This window comes from Microtus pennsylvanicus, chromosome 20, assembly GCF_037038515.1.
Source record: "Microtus pennsylvanicus isolate mMicPen1 chromosome 20, mMicPen1.hap1, whole genome shotgun sequence".
NCBI classification, from domain to species: domain Eukaryota; kingdom Metazoa; phylum Chordata; class Mammalia; order Rodentia; family Cricetidae; genus Microtus; species Microtus pennsylvanicus.
Window position 1 is genome coordinate 12,107,611 of NC_134598.1, and position 24,792 is coordinate 12,132,402.

The 24,792-nt window shown below is 46.0% G+C and overlaps 1 protein-coding gene across 3 annotated transcripts in view; it reads right to left on the reverse strand.

The window, feature by feature from the left end:
• Best3 (bestrophin 3) overlaps positions 1 to 24,792 on the reverse strand; it is a 37,267-nt gene that overhangs the window by 6,424 nt on the left and 6,051 nt on the right. For all 3 annotated transcript variants that reach the window (XM_075954468.1, XM_075954467.1, XM_075954466.1), the window contains 6 exons: positions 24,194 to 24,427; positions 13,141 to 13,295; positions 11,589 to 11,666; positions 11,001 to 11,153; positions 7,564 to 7,644; positions 6,059 to 6,210 (listed from right to left, as the gene is read on the reverse strand). In XM_075954468.1, the coding sequence (XP_075810583.1) occupies positions 6,059 to 6,210; positions 7,564 to 7,644; positions 11,001 to 11,153; positions 11,589 to 11,666; positions 13,141 to 13,295; positions 24,194 to 24,356 (782 nt within the window). In that variant the 5' untranslated portion in view covers positions 24,357 to 24,427. The remainder of the gene's footprint in view (positions 1 to 6,058; positions 6,211 to 7,563; positions 7,645 to 11,000; positions 11,154 to 11,588; positions 11,667 to 13,140; positions 13,296 to 24,193; positions 24,428 to 24,792) is intronic.

Below are 24,792 nucleotides of genomic sequence, written 5' to 3' on the forward strand. Positions count from 1 at the left end.
TCACACTTCACAGCAGCCGTCTATTTAGCTGGGGAGGACACGGCGGAGTGGCAAGCACAGTTGCTCACTAGGGCTACCACGCTGGAGGTCCTCGGAGACGTGAGGTCAGGCTGGCACTTTCTCTTTATAGGACAGGCATATGCCCTCTACTTGGGACACTGACTATTTATTTCGGGTTGTCTCTTTTAACTACATGTAAGGTACCCTACCTGGTAAGAGGGACGTGGTTTTCTAGGGAAAAAAAACAACAACAACAAAAAAAACCCATCTGTAGTAATATTATTTCAAAACTTTGTGACGCAAAAGGAAAAAGCAAACAAAATAAAAAACTGGGCCAGCAAGATGGCTCAGTGGATAAAGGCATTTGCTGCCTATCTGGATTGAGTTTGAACTCTGGAACCTATGCGATAGGAGAGAACAGGTACTGGTTAAACTTATCCTCTGACCTACACACAGACACACAGAGGTGGTGGTGGTACACGCCTTTAATCCCAGCATTTGGGAGGCAGAAGCAGACAGATCTCTGAGTTCGAGGCCAGCCTGGTCTACAAAGCGAGTTCCAGGAGAGCCAGAGCTGTTACACAGAGAAACCCTATCTGGGGAGGGGGAACAAAAAGCAAAACCAGAAACACACAGACACACAGACACACACACACAGACACACACACATGCATGTGCACACACACCCTCCCAAATAAGTGTGAAAAAAAGTAAAAGGCTCCAACTGTGCACTAGTGTAGTGATGTCACCTACAGTCCCCTAGTCAGGCTGCAGAAAATGAGACAAGCAGGTGAGCAGACGCAGAAAACCTCAGCTAACTGAACCACACTGGGGAGACCCGCCGAGGAGACCTCTTTGTACTTTCCTGCCTCCTAAGACTGTGGTGCGGACACACGAGGTTCATCTGCTAGACTGTATTGCTAAATTTACTGAGCCTCTACCGTGAAGAATCTGCTGCATCATAGACCTTATTACCTACAATTTTAAAGGAGGGAGATGGCATGCATACAAATATTTACGTTTGAAGTGAAGTTTTTGTGCTGGCAATTTTTCTGCAAAGAAATCGGACTGTGCAGATGAAGAAGGGATGAAGGCATCCCATGCCAAAGCAGTGCCTCAGACAAATGAGGCAGTGGGAATTAGCAAGCTTTTTAGTTGGTGGGAAACGGGATGGTGTTGGTCACAGCTGGGATGATCATCTTGGGGTATGCTATGAGGGTTTGGACTTTGTCCTCCTGGCTGAAATCGTGTGGCTTGGGAATCGCCTGCACGGGAAAGGCTACGTGAACAGCAGTGTCCATGAATGCATAGGGTAGGAAACACGCCTTGGAAATGTCCCGCACTTCCAGCCTGAAGCTGGACCTTTGGAAGGACACTTGAGGTTTCACGTATCTCGTGATGAAGTAAGAAGTGTCCTCGGGTCTTTGTGCCAGGACGGAGCTGGAGCAAAACTCCCCGGGGTTAGGGAATGATTGACCTTTCTTCTGAGTGCTGGCGCCAAAGACTGTCGCTGCCACTCAGCTGCCTGTCCTCTCTCTCACAGTCATGGTTTTCGTGGGTTTTGATCTTCTTGTGTTTCTGATATAGAGAAACTCAGCTTAAGGACAGAATGCCCCGAAGATCAAAGCGGATATCATAAAACTGAGACAAAGCCCAGTGCCCGTTAGGCTGTTCTTGATCGCAGTATGCAGAGAGACTTCATACTGAACCTCTTGCCTCCACCTCCCAAAGTACTGGGATGACCCCCTTCACATCTGGATGATGATGGGTGGGGCACTGAGCACACCCGCACCCTTGTTTCATTTTTAAAGTGTACATGCCAGAGGTGCAGAAATAATAGCACCTAAACCGTCATAGCCGGAGCATTACAGGAGAGGACAGGAGCGCTCTCGTTACGTTACCCCGTGTTCGGGATGGCCAGTTAGTGTTTCGGAACTCATTTGGACTGAGACAGATGGGGGTAGTGACAGGACATACATGGGAACTGCCATGGAGCCACTAGCTTCCAGAGGTGGATAGGGAGCCTTGTTTCAACAGCAGGACGAATGACTCCGGGACTTGAGGGTCAGGATGCTGCTGCCCAGGCTGACACTAGCTATGCAAGTGTCGGGGAGACTCGCGGGGCTCTCTCTGTGACTTAGCATCACACGCGGTAAACTCGCGGGGCTCTCTCTGTGACTGAGCATCACACGCGGTAAACTCGCGGGGCTCTCTCTGTGACTTAGCATCACACGCGGTAAACTCGCGGGGCTCTCTCTGTGACTTAGCATCACACGCGGTAAACTCGCGGGGCTCTCTCTGTGACTGAGCATCACACGCGGTAAACTCGCGGGGCTCTCTCTGTGACTTAGCATCACACACGGTAAACGGATAGTGGCGACATTTCCCCTGCCTTCCAGGATGCTTGGGGGATGAAAAGGGTGGCGCGTGTCGGAGGGCTCTGAAGAACAGAGGTTCTGAAAGGGATCCTGCCAATCACTGGCAGCTCTCAGAAGCAGTCCCCAGGTGCCCGAGGAAGCGATAATGCTCGCCTGAAAGTCCTTTTTCTTCTTTGAAAGAGTTCTTTAAAAACTGTCACGGCAGCTGGGAGCTTCCCCAGACAGTTAAAAAAAAAAACCTTGGCTAGGACTACTTAGCGGCTATTGAACAGTAAGACCAGGGCATTGGGTCTTACTGTGTGTGGGAAGAGGAAAGGCTGGCAGAAGCTGGGAATTTCAGGGATGGGACCCAGGGCTGACTGCACGGCAGGAGTTAGAGATGCAGAGAGCACTGGTCCGCCCTGGCCTTTCAGCCTTGCGTTTGTGCTATTCTTTAGACACTGCTAACTCCAGTAAGTCACCCATACACCAATATGGGACACGCGGGAAGGAGAAAGGTGTCCCATACAGTCTGCTTCCGAAAGAGAGAGGAAGGGTAGGAGGGAAAGCAAGCGGCGGGGCAGACGATGCTCGTTGGAGCTGTTTTCATATCCAGTGTTGAGAAAAGATGGATTGCAAAACCCAGTGCTTCAAAACATCTGTGGAACACCCACCGACAAGACCATCAGTTGCAGAGCTAAGGGTGAGCAGTGGGGACTGCTCAGAAGCCTGCTCAGGGTGCAGAACAGTCACACACACACACACACACACACACACACACACACACACACACACACACATTACTATAACAAGGAAGAGGCAAGAGCCTGGCTTCCAAAGACCACAGCTCAGTGCCTACTTCTTAGGGCGTTTCTGATATATAAAGACCAAAATTGCCCCTGCCAGATGACTTAGAAGACTTAAGGTGGTTTTGTTTGTTTGTTTTTCAAAACAACTCTGTCCTCGCTAGCGTAATGACGTCATTAATCGCACAGGTGTCTGCACTAGTGTAGTGATGTAATTTAGTGCAGAGCTTCGGAAAGATGGAAGGACAGACCCCACCACGCTGACCATTCTTCGTTCCACTTTCGAAGTGGTGTTTGGACAATTTAAATTCAAACAGCAAAAAGTCATCTTGACATACCTGACATGAGGAGTGGAGGAGAATGATATTTAATATTGTGAGTTCCATTTTTTTTATGTCAGCTTTATTATTTTAAAACTACAGTGCTCTCAAAGTTGGGGGCTACACCGGCAAGAGCTGGTGATTTGCCTGAGCACCTGTCAGGGCTCAGGCCTGTGCAGAGGAACAGTTGAGACCTGGGCAACAGAGGTACTGAACCCACTAGAGTGGAACACTCTTATTTTTGACCTTCCTCATGGTGGAATGACAGTCAAAGCTGCAATTGCAGATTTACAAATGCACAAGTAACCCTCATGCTGAGCTGGGAGGCAAGGGGCTAAGGATTATGAGGACATTTCAATGACCGGAATATTATGACCACCCAGACTTCCCTCTGCTCCATTCTGGCGGACAGTTCCTAGGAGCAGAGGATCTTGGGAGGCATTTAGGCCAGCAACTGCACTAGAACCTCGACCTTCCCATCACCTTTCGTGGCCTATTTGAGAGTTCAGAGCAGGATTTATGACCAATTTGGTGTACTACACCCTTCCCGAGGCATATCTAATTTCACACTACCACTTAGACTACAGCCAAGCCCTCTCCCTGAGCACACTGTATTCTGTAGCTGTTCTCTTGGAAAGAGAACTGTGCCATGTACACCTCTGATACCATTTAAAGGTAAGGACCGAGCAGCAAGGTGACCCCACGCTGGCAGACGGAGAATCCCCAAGCTCTGAAATGATGAACTTAGTGCACATCCATCTCCTTGGGAGACTTGCCTCTCCTGCCTTCCTCGTACAATCAAGGGGAAGAAAATCAATGTGCCGAGAGTACATTTTGTAGAAGCTAGTGGCTTAGAAGTCGGGCTATTTTTAAGTGGTCCATAACACCAGCATGCAATCGTGTATACCAGACTATGTATTTTCTCATAAGGCTAAAATAAACTATTTGAGCATAGTGGGCTAAGTAAGAGATGATTACTGAAATACCAGTCTAGAAATACATTTAAAGATCTTACCTTTAGTAAGATCTTTGCTGCAATATGCGTCTTCATGTATTTGAACTAGTATAATCTATTGCACCATCTTGAATACTTTGTATACATTCAGTGCATGCTTGTATAATTATACAGTGGGGATTATAGTATGGTAAACATGCTTAGAAGTTCTGTCAGACAGACAGGTAAGCAAGTGTCATCATTTTCAACACAGTGGTTTAGTTTCCCAGTACCCAATACATCTTAAATTCTTCCATGCCTAACTAGAAGGAATTCTTAGCAGCATACTGAGCTATTTCCCTCTCTGTTTAATCATCTAAAAGTGAACTCACAGAAAGACGCGTTACTTGATTTTCCAAACTGAGAAGCTCGCTAGGTGACCATGAACTCTGTGACTGAGAAGCTTGCTAGGTGACCATGAACTGTGACTGAGAAGGAACTGGGAAGGCCGACAGGGGCCAGCAGCAGGCCACTGCCCTTCATTAAGCCTGAGCAATAGGCTGCGACAAGGAGGACCATAATGGCCTGGAAGGAGGGGCGGGTCCAGCCTCAGCAGCAAGTCTGTCTTACCGTGGGCATCCTTCTCTAGGCTGGTGGGCACCCACACGAGTCTCCAGGTGCCTGACTCTCTCTCACTGCTTACCACAGCTCCTGACAACCCACTTTCAGGCATCTCTTGCTTTGACTTTTGAAGGGCTTTGAGCTTCAGACGCCCCTTCTGAAGGAGAGTGCCACAAACCATTACTTATGAGGATTTGGAGTCGTCTGACCGAGAGCATAGCTTTACAGGATAGAGGTTAGACATCTGACGTGGGGAGTCAGGAGCCTGAAGAGCACAGCTTTACAGGATAGAGGTTAGACATCTGACGTGGGGAGTCAGGAGCCTGAAAAGTGCTGGAACCGAGGAGAGGGCACACCAGCAACAATGGGACATGCACTTGCTTCACAACTACAAGACCTGTACAGGATAAAGCTGGCCTCAATTCCAGCACAAATGAAGGGGAGGTGTGCTTTTAAGGCCCTTCCCCTTACTGTTGAGCGGGGACTTTTTTTTTTTTTTTGAGGCTGTGGCCACTGACAGGTTTCCCATATTCTACTGCGTATATTGGCAGTATTAATTAGATGTTGAAGGGAAGGGGGTGGGGGGAAGCAGAAGGAGGAGAGGGAAAGAAAAAGAAATAATAATGAGGTTGGGAGATAGATTTTTTGGGGTGACATTGGGGGAAGTTGGAGAGGAAAATGGAAGCTGGATATGATCATATTTCATTGAACATATGTGTGGAACTCAGCTTAGGGAAGGCCTCCTAGGTCATTCACAACTGCCCCAGAAATGTGTATAAATGTGGATAAAGGTACCTGCTGCCTAAGCCAAATGACCTGAGTGACCTTGGAAGCCCACACAGAGGCAGATTGAGAGAACTGACTGCACCAAGTTACCCTCTGACCTCCGTGTGCACGACACGGCTCATGTCTCCTCTGTCACATACATAGGCATACACACACACACACACATCATACATTTTTTAAACGTTCTCCTAAATATCAAAGATTAAAAAAAAAAAAACAAAAAACTGCGCTTACCCCATTTGGATTGTTGAGCCCAGAAATGAGGGTATGCAATAATCAGCCGCTGCCAGTGTGTAGGGGGGCCGAGCGGCAGAATCATCCCAATAAATATCCTTCTTCATCTTGGGCAGGCTCATGTGCATTTCGTCCACAGCTAAGAGGGAGACCTAAAACCGTTGTCGTATTGTTAGAGCGGCATAGATGGGGGCGGGGGGGGGGGTTTGCGGCAGGCAGAAGCAAGTTTGAGAATGACGGGACACTGAGCGAGTATACAAAGGCCCAAAGGCAGACGTGCTACAATGAGGGCGTAGCAGGAACATGTATGTGTTCTTCTCTGCTCAAAAACTCTGGGCAATGGTGTAAGTGGAGTGTGGAGCTGTCCAGTCTTCGTGCACCTCCTGGCCACCCTTTGCCTACATGCCTTGGCATGGAGCTTCATGCCATCGTCTGCAAGGCTCCTTTCTCTTGGTTTCTCGGTTACGGTATTGCCTTGGTGGCTCCCGGATAGCCGCCATTCAGCACCATAGAGCACAGAGAGGTGGACACTCTCAGTTCTCCCAGCTATAACCGACAAGCTCACCTCTGTCTCCCACCACTTCTTGTATGCTCTACTTTTCTCTTCTCTCTCTCCTTCCTCCCTTCTTTGAGACAGGCTCTCAGCACGTAGCTCAGGCCACCCTAGAACTTGTAATTCTTCTTTCCCAGGCTCCCAAGTGCTGAAATTACAGACTACGCCACCAGGCCTGGCTAAAGTAGTGTATCAACAGACCTGTATCACGGTGACAACCTCTCTGTCTTGGCTTAGGTAGAGTGACAAATAAACCATTAAGCCTCTGGGAATCCAGTTTTGACAGAGAGAGGGAAACATTATGCTTCTTCCCCGACAGACTGGCAGGGCTTCAAACAGATGGATGGGGTAAAGCCCTCAGACAGAGGTTCTGAAGGCGGCCCTCCCTAGAAAGAGAATTCCCTCGTGCCTTTATGAGCCTTTATCAACAGCACTGTTTCGGAGTAAGGGGCTCCATTCATGACTGAAGATGTGAGGAAGAAACCAATGCAGCCTCGGTTCCCACCCCACACAACTGGTTACTGGGGTCTGGTGGGTTATGTTCAGGAATTCACAGCGGATTATGTCTGGATACCATTTTATGTTACTGTTAATCTCTCCCAATGACAAATCAAAGTAGGTAAGAAAATGAATTATAATATCGCTCTGTACTAAACGGAAGAGGACAGACGGTGCCAACAAAAATTCACAGAGAGCCGGGCGGTGGTGGTGCACGCCTTTAATCCTAGCACTCGGGAGGCAGAGGCAGGTGGATCTCTGTGAGTTCGAGGCCAGCCTGGTCTCCAGAGGGAGTTCCAGGACAGGCTTCACAGAGAAACCCTGTCTCGAAAAACCAAAACCAAACCAACAGAAACCAAAACAAAAAAGCCCCTCACGTCCAGGAGCCTGTACCTAGAATCCATTTACATGTGATTTATTGTTATTGATCACAGAGGACAGAAACATTCCTCACCTGCAGGTTCCTGTCAATACACCAGTTTGTTTCAAAATCGTCATCGTCTTCTCCAAAAGGGTTGATCAGTTGCTCGGCAACCTGCAGTCGAGAACACAGTGCGTGTGAAGACAGAGAAGGAATCTGAAGTTGACCCCCGCTTCAGCTGTCCCTTCCCTGTCACTTTTGTAATACGCATCCTCCAGGGCAGCGGGCTGCTCTCTAGATGTTGATCGTCCAGCAAGCCCCTTCATGGGCATGCTCTGCAGATGGACCCATCTGCTCATCTAGACGGCGCTGCCCTACCCCAGGGAAGCCAGGAGCTTCGCGGAGCCAAAGGAAACTGAGTACTAAAGACCATTAGCTACACGCAAGGCATATATTATATCGTCTGAGCTTTTGAGAAGCCCGAAAAGGCCCAGTTGATGACGTGAGGTTAAATGGCAATGAAAGACAAAATGATGAGACATGAACAATGATGCCCAATAGCCAGCTATGAGACGTAACTGCCAAGTGACTGCACCTGAGAGCTGGAACTGGAGGCTAGTCTAGTTTTACATTCAAGATGCACCCTTATCTAATAGTTAGTTCTGTTCTCCTTTGAACCATTTAGCCACTTTCTGACCATGACATCTGACATTTGGTCTGTACTAAATATTCATACCATGTTTTTGGATGGAATAGCTTTTGAAATGAGAGGCTTAGATGTCAAATATAACCTCTTTGAACAATTTTTTTAACTTGTGAATGTGTGTGTATGTGTGTGGCGGGGGGAGTATTGGTTCCAGATGGGAAGAAAAATTTTTTTTTAAAAAATATTTATTTATTATGTATACATTATTCTGTCTGTGTGTATGTCTGCAGGCCAGAAGAAAGCACCAGATCTCATTACAGATGGTTGTGAGCCACCATGTGGTTGCTGGGAGTTGAACTCAGAACCTTTGGAAGAATAGGCAATGCTCTTAACCACTGAGCCATCTCTCCAGCCCGGGAAGAAAATTTTTAAGTGAACAAAATAAAGGTAGCGTTTCATTAGTTTCTAGATCCTGAGACCATTTGGTGAAAACTTTTGGGGTTGGGGAGATGTCTCAGTGGGTAAGGGTGCTTAAGCAGCAAACACAGGGGCCTGAGTTCAAACCCTGAGCACCCAGGTGAAAAGCCAGGCATGGGTGAGCATGTCTGTAACACCAGCAATGTAGGGACGGATACAGGTAGACTCTGAGAGTTCCTGGCCCAGGTAGTCTAGTGAAATGATAAGCTTCCTATTGAGTGAAAAACCCTGTCTCAAGGCAATAGGGGAGGGAGGGAGAAAGGGAGGGAGGGAGGGAAAGGAGGAGGGAGCAAGGAAGAGGGGGAGGAAGAGAGAGGAAGAAGAAGAAGAAGAAGAAGAAGAAGAAGAAGAAGAAGAAGAAGAAGAAGAAGAAGAAGAAGAAGAAGAAGAAGAAAAGAAGAAGAAGAAGAAGAAAAGAAGAAGAAGAAAAGAGGGAAGAAGAAGAGAAACTCTCAACTTTGTGCTCTGGCCTGTACATACATTCAGAAGGGTATATACCCTGCAAACTCACATGTGTATCACACACACACACACACACACACACACACACACCACAGGGCTAGCTTGGGTACAGGAGTCCTGCATTAGTGAACCTCCTGGTAGTAGCTTTGGAAGTCCTTCATTGTTTGGTGCCAGGCTATCTTCCTTTTCTTGCCTGAGGTTTTACTGAAATGAAATAGGCCATTGTTTCAGTCCTGAAAATATTTTTTGTTATGTTCATACTTTTCACGTTTATAGCATCAGTCTTGTATATATTATTGCAGCCTGTATTTAGTAGTCAAAATAACACATCTATGTATTGAATATGTCACCAAGATGACTTTACTGGAGGACACCATTTGCAGTGAGAAAAGTCAAGGTGTGTTTTCTGCACTTTGGATAGAGCTGTTCTTTGCAAATGGAGACACAGTCCACTTGCGTGGGAACTGCACTTTTATTATGCTGGCTTATCTTGAACAGGCCACGCTTATGTCTTTTCATATTTGGCCTTTGAAAAACAGTTTACAGCCAGGCAGTGGTGGCACATGCCTTTAATCCCAGCACTCTGGAGGCAGAGGCAGGTGGATCTCTGTGAGTTTGAGACCAGCCTGGCCTACAAGAGCTAGTTCCAGGACAGGTTCCTGAGCTACAGGGAAACTGTGTCTCAAAGGGGAAAAAAAAAGAAAAGAGTATATAGAGGAAAGGAATTTAGACACTTTACCAAAAATGGAGCCACGAACCTCTTTATGGCTCAGCCAAGCATTTTATATGCAAACAAAGCAGTCAGACAGTTACTGAGTTCAGCAGGACGAAGAGGGAAGAGACAAAACAAGCCAGAAAGGAACTGTACGACAGGAGAGTCGAGCATTCGGATCAACTGTGGCGACTGTATGTTGATAAAGTAAAGCCCACTTTTCCCTCTGAGAGAGCCGGCTGTCTCTCTTGCTCTTTCTCGCTGTCATCTGCTTAAAAATATTTTTGCCATTTAAAGGACATGTTGTTCGTCATTGGAGTATAATTTAAAGTGCCAACACACTTATGAAGTGTCAAACCAACAAGAGAACCAGTATTTGCAGGGGAACGTGTCCCAACCCTAAGACCTGACCATAGGTGGCTGTTTGGAAGGCCAAGTGTTTGGAAATTCCGTTTTGTTAGACTCCTTGAAGGTATTGCTGGATTTCACTTTACTTAAGGAAACTGTTGCTTTTGACTTTTTTTTTTTCCTGTCACATACTTCAAGGGATGGAGAGTCAAACTTCTGATATATACACACTGACATCTCAGGAGGCTTGGGATTGGTGGGGGTCGGGGGAACAAATACGGTTCCATACCCGTGACTGGATGAGCTGTCCTCACGGCTCTGGCATGCTTTTAGATCTCTGGTAAACTGCATGTCACCGCTAATCCTGACGTTTCTGCTTTTAATCCCGATGAGCTTCTTTTCTGAACATGGAATGTAGCTAACGTGTGGGCCAGCTAGTGGAACTCAGGGGATTGCTTAGGAGTCACGGAGTGGAGCAGAACCGGGCGTCTATTACGGTATTAAAGCTCAGGTCTGCTCCCAAAGACTGATGTTTCCCCTGTTGTTTCCTCTGCCCAGCTGTGCCTAAAACCCAGCACAGGTGCAGCTGTTACTTTAATTATGTTACTTCAGCCTAATGGGCGCACACAGAGACTTGAAGAAAAATCAATAGCTGTGAGAGAAACGCCCTTTTCGTCTCTTCGCATGATGAATTGCTGCACCCCAGCCTCTCTACCCAGAACTTTAACCCTGATGGAGAAGCAACCACATCTCTGAGCTATTACACCATCACGTCTGCCTTTGAGTTATGCATGAATGATTTGCCAAAGACTCAGCAGAGGAGAGTTTGGAACGAGGGTGGGGGCGGGGTTCCAGAGTGCCTTGGGCACCAAGACTGTGGACTACCTTGAGCCATCCCGCGTAGAAGAAGAACTGGAGGAGGGTGAAGATCGGAATGTACAGATCTAAGTCATGGCCCGCGTAGCCTTTGGTGGGATCCAGGAACTGTCGTCCAATGAGGCACGCGAAGAAGAACGTGTAGACCGCGAGGGTGACCACCTGGGACAGAGGGAGACCCGAGGGAGGGGTCAGTGCTAGCTGCCCACAGAAACTATGGTGCGAAGTGGGCAGGTGGGGGTGAAAAAGCCACATGCATGGGATGTGGGGCGATAACTCGGTCAACAGAGTACTGGTAGCCCACGCATGGGCACCCGAGTCCAATTAGAAGCACCCGTATAAAACGACAGGAGTGGTGGCTTGTTCCTGTAACCCCAAATTCTGGGGAAGGGGTGAAGATAAGTAGATCCTGGGGCCTCACTGGCCGGCAAGTTTAAATGAAAGATGGCAAGGTATAGGTCTCAGTTAGCAATCTTATCTCTAAGTAAATAAATAAATCAAGTGGATGGCTTCAGAGGAATGACACCCAAGGTCGACCTCAGATTCCCACCCTCTGGTCCCCGCCACCACTACGATCACACGCGCAGTATTTGGTACCTGTGTGTAAACCAGCGGAATGCCAACCCAGTCATAGCCAAATAAGAGGCTGCACCAGGAGCGGTACCGATTCATCTCCTAAGCCCAAAACATGAAAACACACTTTACTCAAACGATGACCACAGTTATAAACATGAGCTGGGATTCAGAACCCGGGCACGCTATTGATGAACATGGCAGTAAATGCTAAGGCCAGCTTTGAAAGTTGTCCCCAAGGCTCCCGTGAAAGTCCTGAGAATGAAAAAGGAAGCCAGGCGTTTTAATCCCAGCACTGGGGAGGCAGACACAGGCGGATCTCTGTGAGTTCGAGGCCAGCCTGCTCTAAAGAGTGAGTTCCAAGATAGGCTCCAAAGCTACACAGAGAAACCCTGTCTCAAAAAAACAACAACAGGAAAAAGAAAAAGTAAAAGAAAATGTTACCATGGAGCAGTTTGTAAAAAGGAAAGAAAAATGATGAGGACATTTGGACATAATTTTATAAATATAAAAATACAAAATATTTTCATAAATATTTTTACAAATCTTCTTAAGAAAAGGTAGAAAGCTCTAAGGATAAACTTGTTTTTCTAATCCACTCTCTTCAATGTATAGACTGGCCCCAAGTGTTCAAAGAAGGTTAATATTTTAAATAAGTAATTACTGGTTATTTTGGTATAAATTTGGCAAGGATTTTTTTCATCTCCTTAAAAACATTCTTATGACAGATATTAGAAAAGACATATGAATACATGCTAAGCCTTCTGCCCAGCAAACTGGGACTTTAAAATGCTCCTATGGACAGAAACATCTATCTGTAACAGGGAGGCTGGAGAGTCATCGATCTCTTGCCTTATCCATATGAGACTGAATCTAATATTACCTCAATTTGAAAGCCATTTACTCATTTTAGCCTCATCCAAGCCAGAGACCATCAGAGCTGTCACAGCAGATTTTCCGCATATACATTTCTCTGATGAATCCTGAGACCTTTTTCTTTAATTGGTTTTATTGAGCTATACATTTCCCTGCTCTCCTCCCGTCCTCTCCTCTTCTACCCTCTCCCGTGACCCCCACGCTCCCAATTTACCCAGGCGATCTTGTCTTTTATTCAGCAAGACATTGTTTTGTTCCCTGGAGCAACAGAAAGGCTTAAGGTTAGAGTATTCAAATCTGGGGGGAAAGGTTAAAGTTTATTCTTCCTTAGGATTTTAGTCTGGGTGCCAGGGGTTCGTCCCATCACCAAGAAAGAAAACTAAGAATTTTAATCTAGAATCCTCACACAAGCGGTCGCAAAGGCCTGTGGGCAATGTGCCTGGCTCTTCAGAGTCTCTGGCAATCCTGGCTTTACCATTTCCCTACAAGCCTCTCACAGAATACGCAGTGCCGACAGTAGATGCTTCCAAGGAGCCTGAGCTCACCTTGCTCACTCTCTGTTCTGCACACTGTGGGTTTCCCACCGTCTTCCTAGCTCTGCAGAATCTGGAGTGACGAGAGCAGACCTCTGGTCTGACCTCTTACATCCAGGGTCCTGGAGTTCTAATTAGCATCTTCTCGTGGCTTACTAAATACTTACGGTCATCAATGATTGAAGGTCGACGCTGTCCCTGATTCTACCTTCATTCCGGGCTTTGGTGGCAAGATTCCCAAACCAAATGAAGGGGACCCAGTATTTCAGATGTGGTGATTTGAGGTGGTCGAATAATTTCCTTTCGTCTGCTGTCATAAAACCTTTACACAAAATAACAATAGGGATGTTATACACGCTTAGTTAAGCCTAATGCATTACCATAATTTTAGTATTCTATATAAGCATACTGGGGTAGCAGAGGGTGCTAAAGAAATATTCTTGTCTCCAGTGGTTTATATTTGTGCTAGAGATGAAGAGTTTTGCACATGAGTTGTGTGCATGTACATACACACATTGCATACACATTATATCTCCACTTGTGAAGCAATGCATCATCTTGGCAAGCTGATGGTAAAGGTAAGAAAGGGGACACATGAGTCTGGGACACAGATTCTTAAAATATGAGGCACAGCCCCCTTTGGGGTCACATAGCTGAATGTGGGTTGTGAACTATTGGTAACAGATTTTTGAACATATGATGACCACAAATTAATTCAAGATCAAGCGTATAATGAACCCGAGGTGTTGTTAGCCGCACACACCCGTGCCATATCAAGCGGCTCACTGTGCCTTGGTTCTGAACACACAACATGTGCACTTTGCACTGAGTGTAACTTGCTGCCACGCAACACCGACAGGCACAGCCTCGAGCATCTCGGCTCAGAGTCAAGACTATGTTGTGCCAGCCACATAGAGCATTCTGCTTTTATGGAAACATAATGGTTTAATTACAGAAAGCAAAAACATTATTTTCCCATTTGAATGAATTGTATTACATTAGAGTGTTTGATTTTAAAAGTGCCATTTGAACTGTTGATTTGTTTCATTTTTTAAAATGTTAAATTAATTTGTCTCCGGATGATTAGTACAGAATTTCCAATCACGGATCCCCTTCTGCATGATTCCCACAGCTGTGCCTCCTGCCTTCTCCATCAGTATTTGAGATGGCCCTAGACATGCTTCTGAGCCTCAGCGTTTTCCTCTGTAATAATATCTGCTTTATGATGATGATTCTGGGGCTAGATTCAGTGGTAGAGCGCTTGCCTATCATGTTGGAAGCCAGCATCACACATCAGAAAAGCACGCAAGGAGGGGGGGGTGTTACCTGAGATGCTAAACATACATGAAGAGTTTAGCACACTCAGTGCTAGGGAATAGTGTATCTTTGATACTGTATCTGGGTCCCTCCTTCACTCCCTCTCTCCCCGCACAAGGAAAGGAGAGGAACAAGGTGGCAGGTTTATTCAATAAAAGAACATTGAAGGAGAATTTATTCTTATTGTTTTTAATTATGTGTGTCCTTGCGTGTGTGTGCAGGTGCCCTCCAAAGCCAGAGGCATCAGACACCCAGCCTCGTGGGATCGAGCACCTAAAAGATTCTTGGACTTTACATTCATGGCTAGCCATTGTTGGATTAGTTGGAATACATACGATAAGTCATTACAATAAATTGCCTATATATATATATGTGTGTGTGTGTATACATATATATGTATGTGTATGTATGTATATATATATATTCATTCCATAAATTAGTCTGTGACCCTGACTACTTTATTGTATGATGCAGAAAATCTGCTTTTTCTTTTAAAAACGGGCTTACAGAGCATGACTAAATGCTATTATAGGAAGTTAGCCTCGGGTTATGAATTTCTTTGTTCTATAACCAGTGAAATTTTCCCTTCTTTGTGGAACATGTGTCTTGGGGCAACCTGGATCTGTGTTCCAAGGCCCTCACCACTCCTATTCGGCTCAAGAACAAACTGTCTCTGGTGTTTTATCAAACAGTTAACACATGAACTTGGCTTTTCTTCACTTCGGGCGTAAAGGCTTGCCACAGCTGTCCCTCCTTTAACTGGAAGCCTATCTTAGCTACTCCATCTCAATTGTCTGACACTTAGATTCTTGGGATTTAGAGTGCAATTCTAGAATCAAAAAAGAAAAAAGAAAGAAAGATGACCTCACTTACAGACTGGCTGCAATTTCTGTAATTTGGCCAGGGAACAACTTTGTGTCTGGCTATTTTTTATTCAGGATCACGTTGTGCTAGTAAGTCCTTTCTTGGCATCTAAGCAGAAAGTAAATATGCAGGACGAGGCCTTGGTTAGCGCCAGTGCTAAAGCCGGAGCTGGGTCCTGCACTCCGGGAAGGACATTTATGGATGGGAAGGGTCATGTAAAGGAAAGAAAGCTGGCGATTTTTAAGTTTTATTTCAGCCCAAAGTTATTGATAATTTAACAGATTCTAGGGGAGATGAACGAAGCAGCAGAGCTTAGCGCATCGTCCCCAAGTACACAGACTGGATGACTCCAGGCATTCCCTGGTGGCTCAAACATTAGAAGTCACCCGATTTCGGAAATCAAATTGACGGTCAATTGAAACAAAAGCTCTAGACTAGGTGGGGGTTCAAATCCATTTAAGGGGTGCTAGCTATGAAGTGGAATGTTATCTTCATCAGCCTTTCAGGTCATTGTAACTAGGCATCGATGCCTTAAAAGTTATAAAAATTTTATTATCCTCACATCTAAGGCAAATTAATTACAGTTATTGCTGTGCTGTACTATAGTTTAATGGCATTACAAATTAATGGCAATTCAGCTTGTCTACCAACATTCTGTGGCCACACGTCTCTCTCCTTCAGACCCTATGTCTGGTCTGGCAAAGCTACTGTGTCAACCTAGAACGTCTCTCATAGTCTCTTTTCTTTCTGACTGGTTCATCCCTGCCCAGTGATTTTCACATTATTTGTGTGCAAAACAACTTGAATATGTCTAATAATATTAGACTTATTAAATCACAATGTTCTTTAATATATCTAATCAGGGCAAGATACCCATATACCACATTCTTAGAGTGGGATGCTTGCACTGACTTCACTTGAGCTGTAGTTTGATGGAGCAGGATTTGCTAGAGGAAGGCAAATTTGTCATGCCCCTATGCCTAATTAAATCCATTAGCAGCCAAGATCCCCACCATCACCGATCTGTCAGCTGCAGAGTTGGCCTGTTTGTCCTCTGGTTGAAGCAGAGGCAGGTATCTTTGGTCTTCCAGGGAGGCTCCGTTAGCAGAGGAACCATAGCTCCAAGCTCAAAGACAAGGGTGGGTGGGATGCCAGTTCTTCCTCCAAGAGAAAGCTGTGTTTTCAGCATCTCAAGACAACTTTTTCAAGAAGAGTCCAACGTCTCTGACTCATTTCCAAATGCATACAAGAGAGACAGCGCTTCAACTAGAGATGCCCTTTAAATACAATGGGAGAGGCTTAGGAATCCCTGAAATTGAGGAGGTGCAAAGTGAGATGGAGACAGAGCTAGAATCAAGTCACGGCATTGTTGTGCAGGGCAAGGCATCAGACCATGAGACGTGTGTGGTTCAAAAATAACTGTCATTTCTTCTACATTATGTTTACTGGCTACTATGCAAGATAGTATTGTCTCCATTCTATCCTGAGTTCTCCCCATTTAATCCCACTAAACATAATGCTCAGAAGTTTTTTTTTTTTTTAATGATTTAAGAACATTAACCCAACAATGAGTTACAGCCCATTGATCAAAAGCCTGGAATAGAATATAACCGAGTAAAATCAGCTTTTGGGGTGGCATTACTGACTGAAGAGCTATTCTGTTATTTCCCCGAAATGACCAAAATATCTGTAGTCACCCCTCTCTCCATCTGGAAGTGGATGTTCCATTTGGCAGGTCACTGTATAAAATACAATGACACACTCGTGTGTGTGTGCGCACACACACACAAAATAACATACACACAATTAGCGCTTTTAGCTCCTTGCCTAAGTGGGTGCCCTTGAGTTTCATTGACTTAACAGATCTGAGGCCATTTGCAATTGCCCTGTGCTTCAGGTCAGCCTGGGCTACCTATTGAGTTCCAGGCTAACCCAGACTAGACTGCAGGGTTCTGTTTCAAAACAAACAAGCAAGCATATAAACAGGCCACAAGTACAAAAAGAGCCTGGCTCAGCATGGTGGCACACACCTGGGACACATGGTAAAATCCTGGCTTACAACAACAACAACAACAAAATCTTTTGACAATTCAATGACAGGGATCCCACTATCAGAAATACTGGGCGGATAGACTTGCCCTCTTGTCATGGACCCGGGAGGCTGTCCACTGGTGGCAGCCAGGTCAAGGAGGGCCAGTTCCGCCTTGCACTTTGCCTCCTGAGTGGAGCAAGAAGTGCCAGGTTTCCCCCACAGGATGACATTCTGTCTGCTTGGGCTCGTCAGGTGACAATACAGGAATAGCTGACTCAGCCTCTAAAGGTTCAGCCAATGGCGGAAGCTGGCGCAGGCGTGAATTCCACTGTCCCTTTGGCCATCTCTCCTCCAACACAGGACATCAAGACACTTAAACAGCCCAGGGAGCCCGAGAACCAGGAACACGCCCAAGAAAATGACAGCAAGCTGAAGGGCAGGGATAAATATACAAAATCCAAGGGGCTAGCCTTGTGGCCGGTGCATCTTTTTTTTTTTTTTAAAAATATTTATTTATTTATTTATTATGTATACAATATTCTGTCTGTGTGCATGTCTGCAGGCCAGAAGAGGGAACCAGACCTCATTACAGATGGTTGTGAGCCACCATGTGGTTGCCAGGAATTGAACTCAGGACCCTTGGAAGAGCAGGCAATGCTCTTAACCACTGAGCCATCTCTCCAGCCCCCTGGCCGGTGCATCTTAAATCAGAGTTTCTACTCAACAGTCGCTCGGCAGCCCAGTGCTCACTTGTGTTTTATGCCATGGGAGGCAGTAACTGAGACCTCCAGGGCAGTCTCACCAGGCTCCACCAGTCTCAGGAAAAGGCCTGGGGACTTTGGTTAAGGTTCCAGGGCTTTAAGAAAAAAGTAAATGAGCCGGGTGGTGGTGGCGCACACCTTTAATCCCAGCACTTGGGAGACAGAGGCAGAGGCAGAGGCAGGCGGATCTCTGTGAGTTTGAGGTCAGCCTGATCTACAGAGAGCCAGAACTGTTACACAGAAAACCTCTATCACGAACCTCACTCCCAGCCCAGCCTCCGCTGCTGCCAAAAAGAAAAACAAAAGTAAAAGCGGCCCCTTTCTTTAAGGTTATCATGTTTAAATGGTTCTTACTAACTGAGCACTGAAGGAAAACATTCGCTTCAGAGGAAGAAAGAGAAACACAATACAGAGACATGAAGTTCAGTTGTGACTTGTCTCTGAAAATCATTAGTGTGGGACAAAACTTACGGTAACTGTTACTGACCCTTGAGCGGGACCGTTATATCCTTGCTTAGGTTATGTTCCCTCTGCTCAGCCCAGTGCCTGGCACATGCTACGTGTTCAACTCTGCTTTATTTTTACTTAAAAGAAGATTTATCTATGTATTTGTTTATCTATCTATTTATCTATTCATATACATTCTTGCTTGTATGTATGTATGTGCCCCATGTGCATGTCTGGTGCCCACGGACGCCAGAAGAGGACCCTGGATTCTCTCGGGAGATCTAACGTTATTGACAGTCGTGAGCCGCCACGTGGTGTTGAGAATCAAACTTGGGTCCTCGAAAAGAACAGCAAGTGCTCTTAATCACCAAGCCATCTTTCCATTCTCTTATTTTTTAATTAATTAACTAGCTAATTAGTTAACTTTCAGACAGGCTCTCATGTGCCTAAGGCGGGCCTCAAACTCACGATGTAGCGGATAACCTAAACCCCTGGTTTGTCTCTGCTTGCCCAGTGCTGGGATTACAGGCACAAGCCTCCGTGTCTGACTTCCTCAGTGCTGCGGATGAGACCCAGAGCTTTGCCCAGGCAGGACGGGCTCTCTATCAACCAGCTGTGTTCCCGGCCCCAGGAAACTTCACAGAATGGGCAAATGCCTGCTAGTCATTGGCAGGTCTGTCACTGGTTCTCTCAGAGTATGACTGTAATTTTCTATTTCTGTCTTTGCGCTTCTGATGAGCAGCGTTGACGAGAACTATTTTCTTCTCTGATACTTGTGAAGTGTTAGGTGAAAGATTTGGATTCAGCTGGGTTCTAAAATGTAAACAGTCAACAAAGGTCATGGCCCAGGTTAGCGAAGATCCAGGATGATGCACTGGACTTGGAGTGAGTGACATTTTCCATGGCAGGTGATTTGGATGACTAGAATTTTTCCGGAACAAGTTTAGCGTCAACAGGCAAAATAGCAGAGCCTCTCTTGCAATCCCTCTGATAAATACGGGACAGTCCACACTTCAGGGGCTTTTCAGCGGAATTGACTTATTTTGAGTTCAATTTTAGTATAAGCAGAATAGAAAGCTTTTTATTTTTAATTTGAGAATTTAAACTGAGATGACAACAAATTAGATGTATTTTTCTCAAAGCATGCAGCAAGGTTCTCCTACTCCTCAGAATGAAGGAGTAGGATGTGGCTGTTTAACTTCAGAGACCAGCAGGGAAGGGCCTGGCGTGTCTGGTTCCAGCCTAAGCTTTGCTGAACATGAGGAAGCTGCTCCGTGCTCCCACCCTCTCACCTGCCTCCTCCTGCCCTGCACAGAGGCTGTGCAGGCAAGGGCCCTTGCGAAGCTTTGGGGTAAGAGCTTGAGAGGACACGGACTTAAATCTCAGTATCTCACAGCCTGTGATTGGGGCCCCTTACCACTGTCTAGAGGAGCTTGTTAGATGCACTGACATCTTTCAGCATTGGCTTTAAGAGTGGCTGATGTATACTCAACTTCTAAAGACATAATTTTTTCTTATAGTGATTTTAAGTAGGGTAGTCAGTAGATGAGGTATGAATGTGTGTGTTTATATGTGTGTTTGTGTGTATGTTTGTATGTATGTGTGTATTTGTGTGTATGTGTATATTTGTATGTATGTGTGCATATGTGTGTTTGTATGTTTATATGTGCTTATGTGTATGTTTGTATGTATATGTGTTTGTGCGTATTTGTGTGTATATTTGTATGTATGTGTATATGTGTTTGTATGTTTTTATGGGTTTATTGTATGCTTGCATGTGTGTTTATATGTGTGTATTTGTGTTTGCATATATGTGTATCTTTGTATGTATGTGTGCTTATATTTGTGTTTGTGTGTATGTATATGTTTGTATGTTTTATATGTGTGTGTATGTGTGTGTATATGTAGGAGGGAGTGTGTATGTCCTCAGCATCACCCCACTTATTTTTCCCCTACAATGCAGGGTAGTGGCATAGTTATGAGTCCTGTATCCCCTTAGGCAGGAGGAGGTGCCCTGGCTCTAGACTCAGGACATCTGCCAAACGTTTTCCACCCTCTCCAACTTCCTATTCTTCCCAGAACCCTTGGCACAGGCGGGAAGCAGTCAGGGAGTAGCGGAGGCGTGTGTCCAGTGGCACAACTTGGAAACAGGGCCTGGATGAGACTGAGTCAGCCCTCTGGATGGGGAAGGAGCCAGACACTGCGTGAGTCAGCACTGCTGCGGACAGAGCGTGCTGGCTGGGGCAGCAGGAAATGCCGGGCTCTGGGGCCGTTCCTGCAGCTCGGTGAGCACCTGACACACGGGCCTGAGATCATGTACGCGCTGTGCACATGTTTACATTCCTCTGAGCATAACCTGTGTCCTCTGCCCTTCCTACAAAAAGCACATGGAAACTAAAGGACAACCCTTGCCCCTTTTACTTTTGTTTGGTCTTTGAGGTGTGATCTTGCTAAGTGGTCCTGTCTGGTCAGGAACTCACTCAGGTTGGCCTCGAACTCGAGACAATTCATTCGCCACAGCCTCCGGGATAGACCCCTGCCTCAGGATAAACAAGGCCTTTGAATGAAGGTTTTGAGTCATGGGTTTAAGGGCTCTGAGAAAGATTTTGAGCTCCATCCAATCCCTCCTAGTGTCTGACTCTTTCAGCCAGTCCAAAGAAACTAAAAATTTTAAGCCAGAACTATGCTTGCTATGCACAAACAAGTGACTCAAACTTAACTTTGAACTCAGCAGTCACCGGTAAACGCACAGTCTGAATCTACTCCATCTTCATGGTTGGTACTTTGTTAGTAACAACGACTCTCTCTCCTCGGGAGATTCCCCCTCACCCCCCAGGAATCAGAAAAAGAGGTGTTGCTGCTGTTTGTTTGGTTTTGTTTTTAACGCATTCCGTAAAAGAGTCGGTACTTTCCAACGTCAGTGTGTGGACAATGACTTGGAGCCGAGAGTGGAGAGGCGCACTTTGGATCCCTGCCCCAGGGAGGCTGAGGCAGAAGGAGTACCAAGTCAGGCGAGTCTGGGACACATGACAAGAGTGTCTTATACAAAGAGGAAGGAGAGACATGGAAACGTGTTTAACTGAAGGGGTCTAAGCAGCACTTCTAAAGGCTCGGGTTTTTTGATTCAGAAGATTCAAAGTGGGGTCCAGGACAACGCACTTTAAAGGATCGCTCAAGATGCCGAGTGCATCAGGAAGGTTTACAGCTAGTAATTACCCGCCTACTGGGGCGTGGCCTTTTACACTATGTACCTGGACACGCCCCTTCTCTCCTCCCCCACCTGGTTCCCGTTTTCTCATTCGATTTGTTTCGGACCCATCTCCATCCACCGTTCAAGTAGAGAATCATGATTTGTAAGTTTTCCCCCTAAATAAATACGATCTATCTCTCAGTTCTGAGCTAGTGTGGGACTACTTTTAAGCGTCCGATCTCTCCGCCATCGGCCGAGGTCTGTGGCTCTGTGAACTGGGGTTCCAGACACACGACTCTGAGTGCAGGCCAGCGAGTGAAAGACTCTCATTTTTCAGATTCCCTTGTAGTGGTAGGGGTATGGAGAGTGGGGAGAGAAGAAAATCCAACACCCCAGATACCTTAGAAAGGGAAAAAGCTTGGTTGCAAGTGTCAGCCATTTGCACAAGTGTGTTACTGGTGTAACAAAGTCACACCAGTCTCCTGCTACCCGGTTTGCTCACTTGCCTGCGGACCCAGGTCCAGTTCAGTCCTGGCAGCTCAGGTCTGACCAGAGGCCCCAAAGTCTTCTCTATTGCTGGCTGGCCCAGTTCCCCTGGACACTCTTTAATACAGAGCTCACACTAAGAGGGTGTGATTTGTTTTAAGAAAGAGGCTGAGCAGAGCCGGGATGCGTCAGAACTGGAGAAGCGGCACTTTCGTTCATCCTAACTTTCCTTGCTTGTTTTTCTACTATTCTTCAGAGCAAGTCATTCTTAATATCTTTATTCCTGGAGTATTAGGGTAAGAAACTGAAGTTTCCCGGGAGTGTTTCAGGTTAGTTATTCTGAAGCAGTATCCTATCTTTACCTTTGGAGGACAGGGGGCAGTTAATTTGGCTTTGGTTCCTGGTGTTACATACAATACACCTGTGTATCTGCCTGGCTACTCAAGCTTCTGCCTGGATCCTCCACTGATTTCTTGCACCCCACAACTTTCTCACATAGCACCCTTGCTTTCTTTCTCCACCCCAACTTTCTCAATCTCATGGTGAAAAGAGATCAAAAATACCTGGGATGTCATGGATTCAAGGAGACTTTCGAAGTGACCAAAATGCCGTGCTATGCTGTTCTAGACGGTTCCTTTATGAGAAATGACATGGTATTTGCCAGGTGCTAGGAATTGCTCAGAACACTTTGTGACCGTTAACTTACTTAGTTTTCATAGTGAACCTACAAGGTATGTAACATAGGTGTTAGCATAAGCCCATTTTATAGATGAGGAAGCTGAGGCACAGAAAGGCTATGTCGTGTTACTAGTGAATAGTGGAGTCAGAATTCCAACCCTAAGTTATTATCTGTGTCTCCCATAAAACCCCCACATACCATGCACACGCGCACACACACACAACAACAACAACAACAAGCCAACAAATCAAAAAACAAACAATAGCCGGGTGGTGGTGGCACACACCTTTAATCCCAGCACTCAGAAGGCAGAGGCAGGTGAATCTCTGAGTTCGAGGCCAACCTGGTCTACAGAGCAAGTTCCAGGACAGGCTCCAAAGCTACAGAGAAACCCTGTGTCGGAAAAAAAAAATCTCCCTCCCAAACCCCAAAACAATAACAACAACAAAACAACAATATTCTTCTTAGAAGAAAGAGGAAACTGGAGGTTACAATTTGATTTGAGATTGTAGCCTAAATGAAGGCAGAGCTCTCTGAGTGCTCAGATCATCGACACAGGCCAAGAGTGACTTCACTTAATCCTCACGCCACTGAAGGCTGGTTTTACAGCTTCTTTGTTAAATATTTACATAGCCCAGAGCTCCATCCTTCACACATGACTCCTTTTCAGCACGCTAGATCCAAGAAACCATATAAAGCCCTGAAGAGACAGGTCCATACCGAGAGAGCCTTTGACATCTGGGGAGGGTTTACCTGGATAAAAACTGGCATGCGGATTCCTTCCAGAATTGACTTTGCTTCAAAACACATACATCATCATGATGCTCCTGAACCTGGATTTTAATTCTGCTCCTTTCACTAACCAGCTATGCGATTCAGGACAGCTTGAAATCTCTTTAAATTCTTTACTGTTTTCATGACGTCTTAAGATAATTGATAGCTATAAACTAGGCATGTGGTTCACATCTGTAATCCTCCCCCCCAATCACGACCAGGGAGGCTAAGGCTGGAGGATTGCAGTGAGTTCAAGGTCAGCCTGGGCTACACAATGATAACTTGTCTCAAAAACAAAAGTCACAACAGAAAACAAGGCAAAGAAAAAAACTCAGAATAAAATGAAAACAATCACCATACGGTCCTGGAAAAGTGTAAGGTAAAACAGAGGAAAGGTTGCTTTAATGACCGTGACTACCATCATTGCTCTTATCTCAAGACGTCTTTGACTTGCGGCCACTTCTCTCCTCTGCCTCCCAAGTACACTTCTTGAAGGCAGGAATCATACCTTTCTCATCTTTGCCCTTTAAGAATCCTTCTGGCACACAGGAGACAACCCACAACCATTTCTTGAAGGAATACACTTCGGTACTTCCTAGAGTATTTTGGTGGTTCCTACGTCTGATAGACACCCTATCTTGAGCCCACGAGAAGAAAGCGTGCACCGTACCTGCCTCGACCACGTGGTCCATGGTCGGAAACCTTTTGTAGACCGCTGTGCTCACCGAGCGGAAGATGAGCAGGGAGGTCAGGTTGACGTAGCGCATCAGCGTCCTTCTGAGCAGGCGCCCATGCTGGTCGCTCCCGTGGACACTGCTGGAGATGAGGAACATGAGCCTGTCCGGCCAAGGCAGGTTCACAAACTGGTTCCACCATCGGTTTACTACCAGAGTGACATAGAACCCTGCGGGATAACCAGAAGCCATCATGTACTTTCCCACGGGAGACATCTCCACGGACACACTCTCAGCAGAATTTTTAGCCTTTTTAGGGGTTCGAGATCTGGAAGGATGGTATCATCCAAACCTTACAGTCTTGTCCTCCAAGAGGGGAGGAAATGTCGTAGGTGCCTGGCAAGGTCAGGGCACCCAGTAAGCGGGGATTAGAGCTGTAATATTGGCTACAAAAATGGAGGGTTAGTGGAGAGAAAGCTTTGTCCGATAGCAGATTATGACCTCAAACTGTTCGATGTTAATTTAGCGGAAGCAGCCCTGAAGGCAAACCTTAGGGACCGGCCGTGTGCCATTGCAAGCGGCGGCTCTCCCCCGC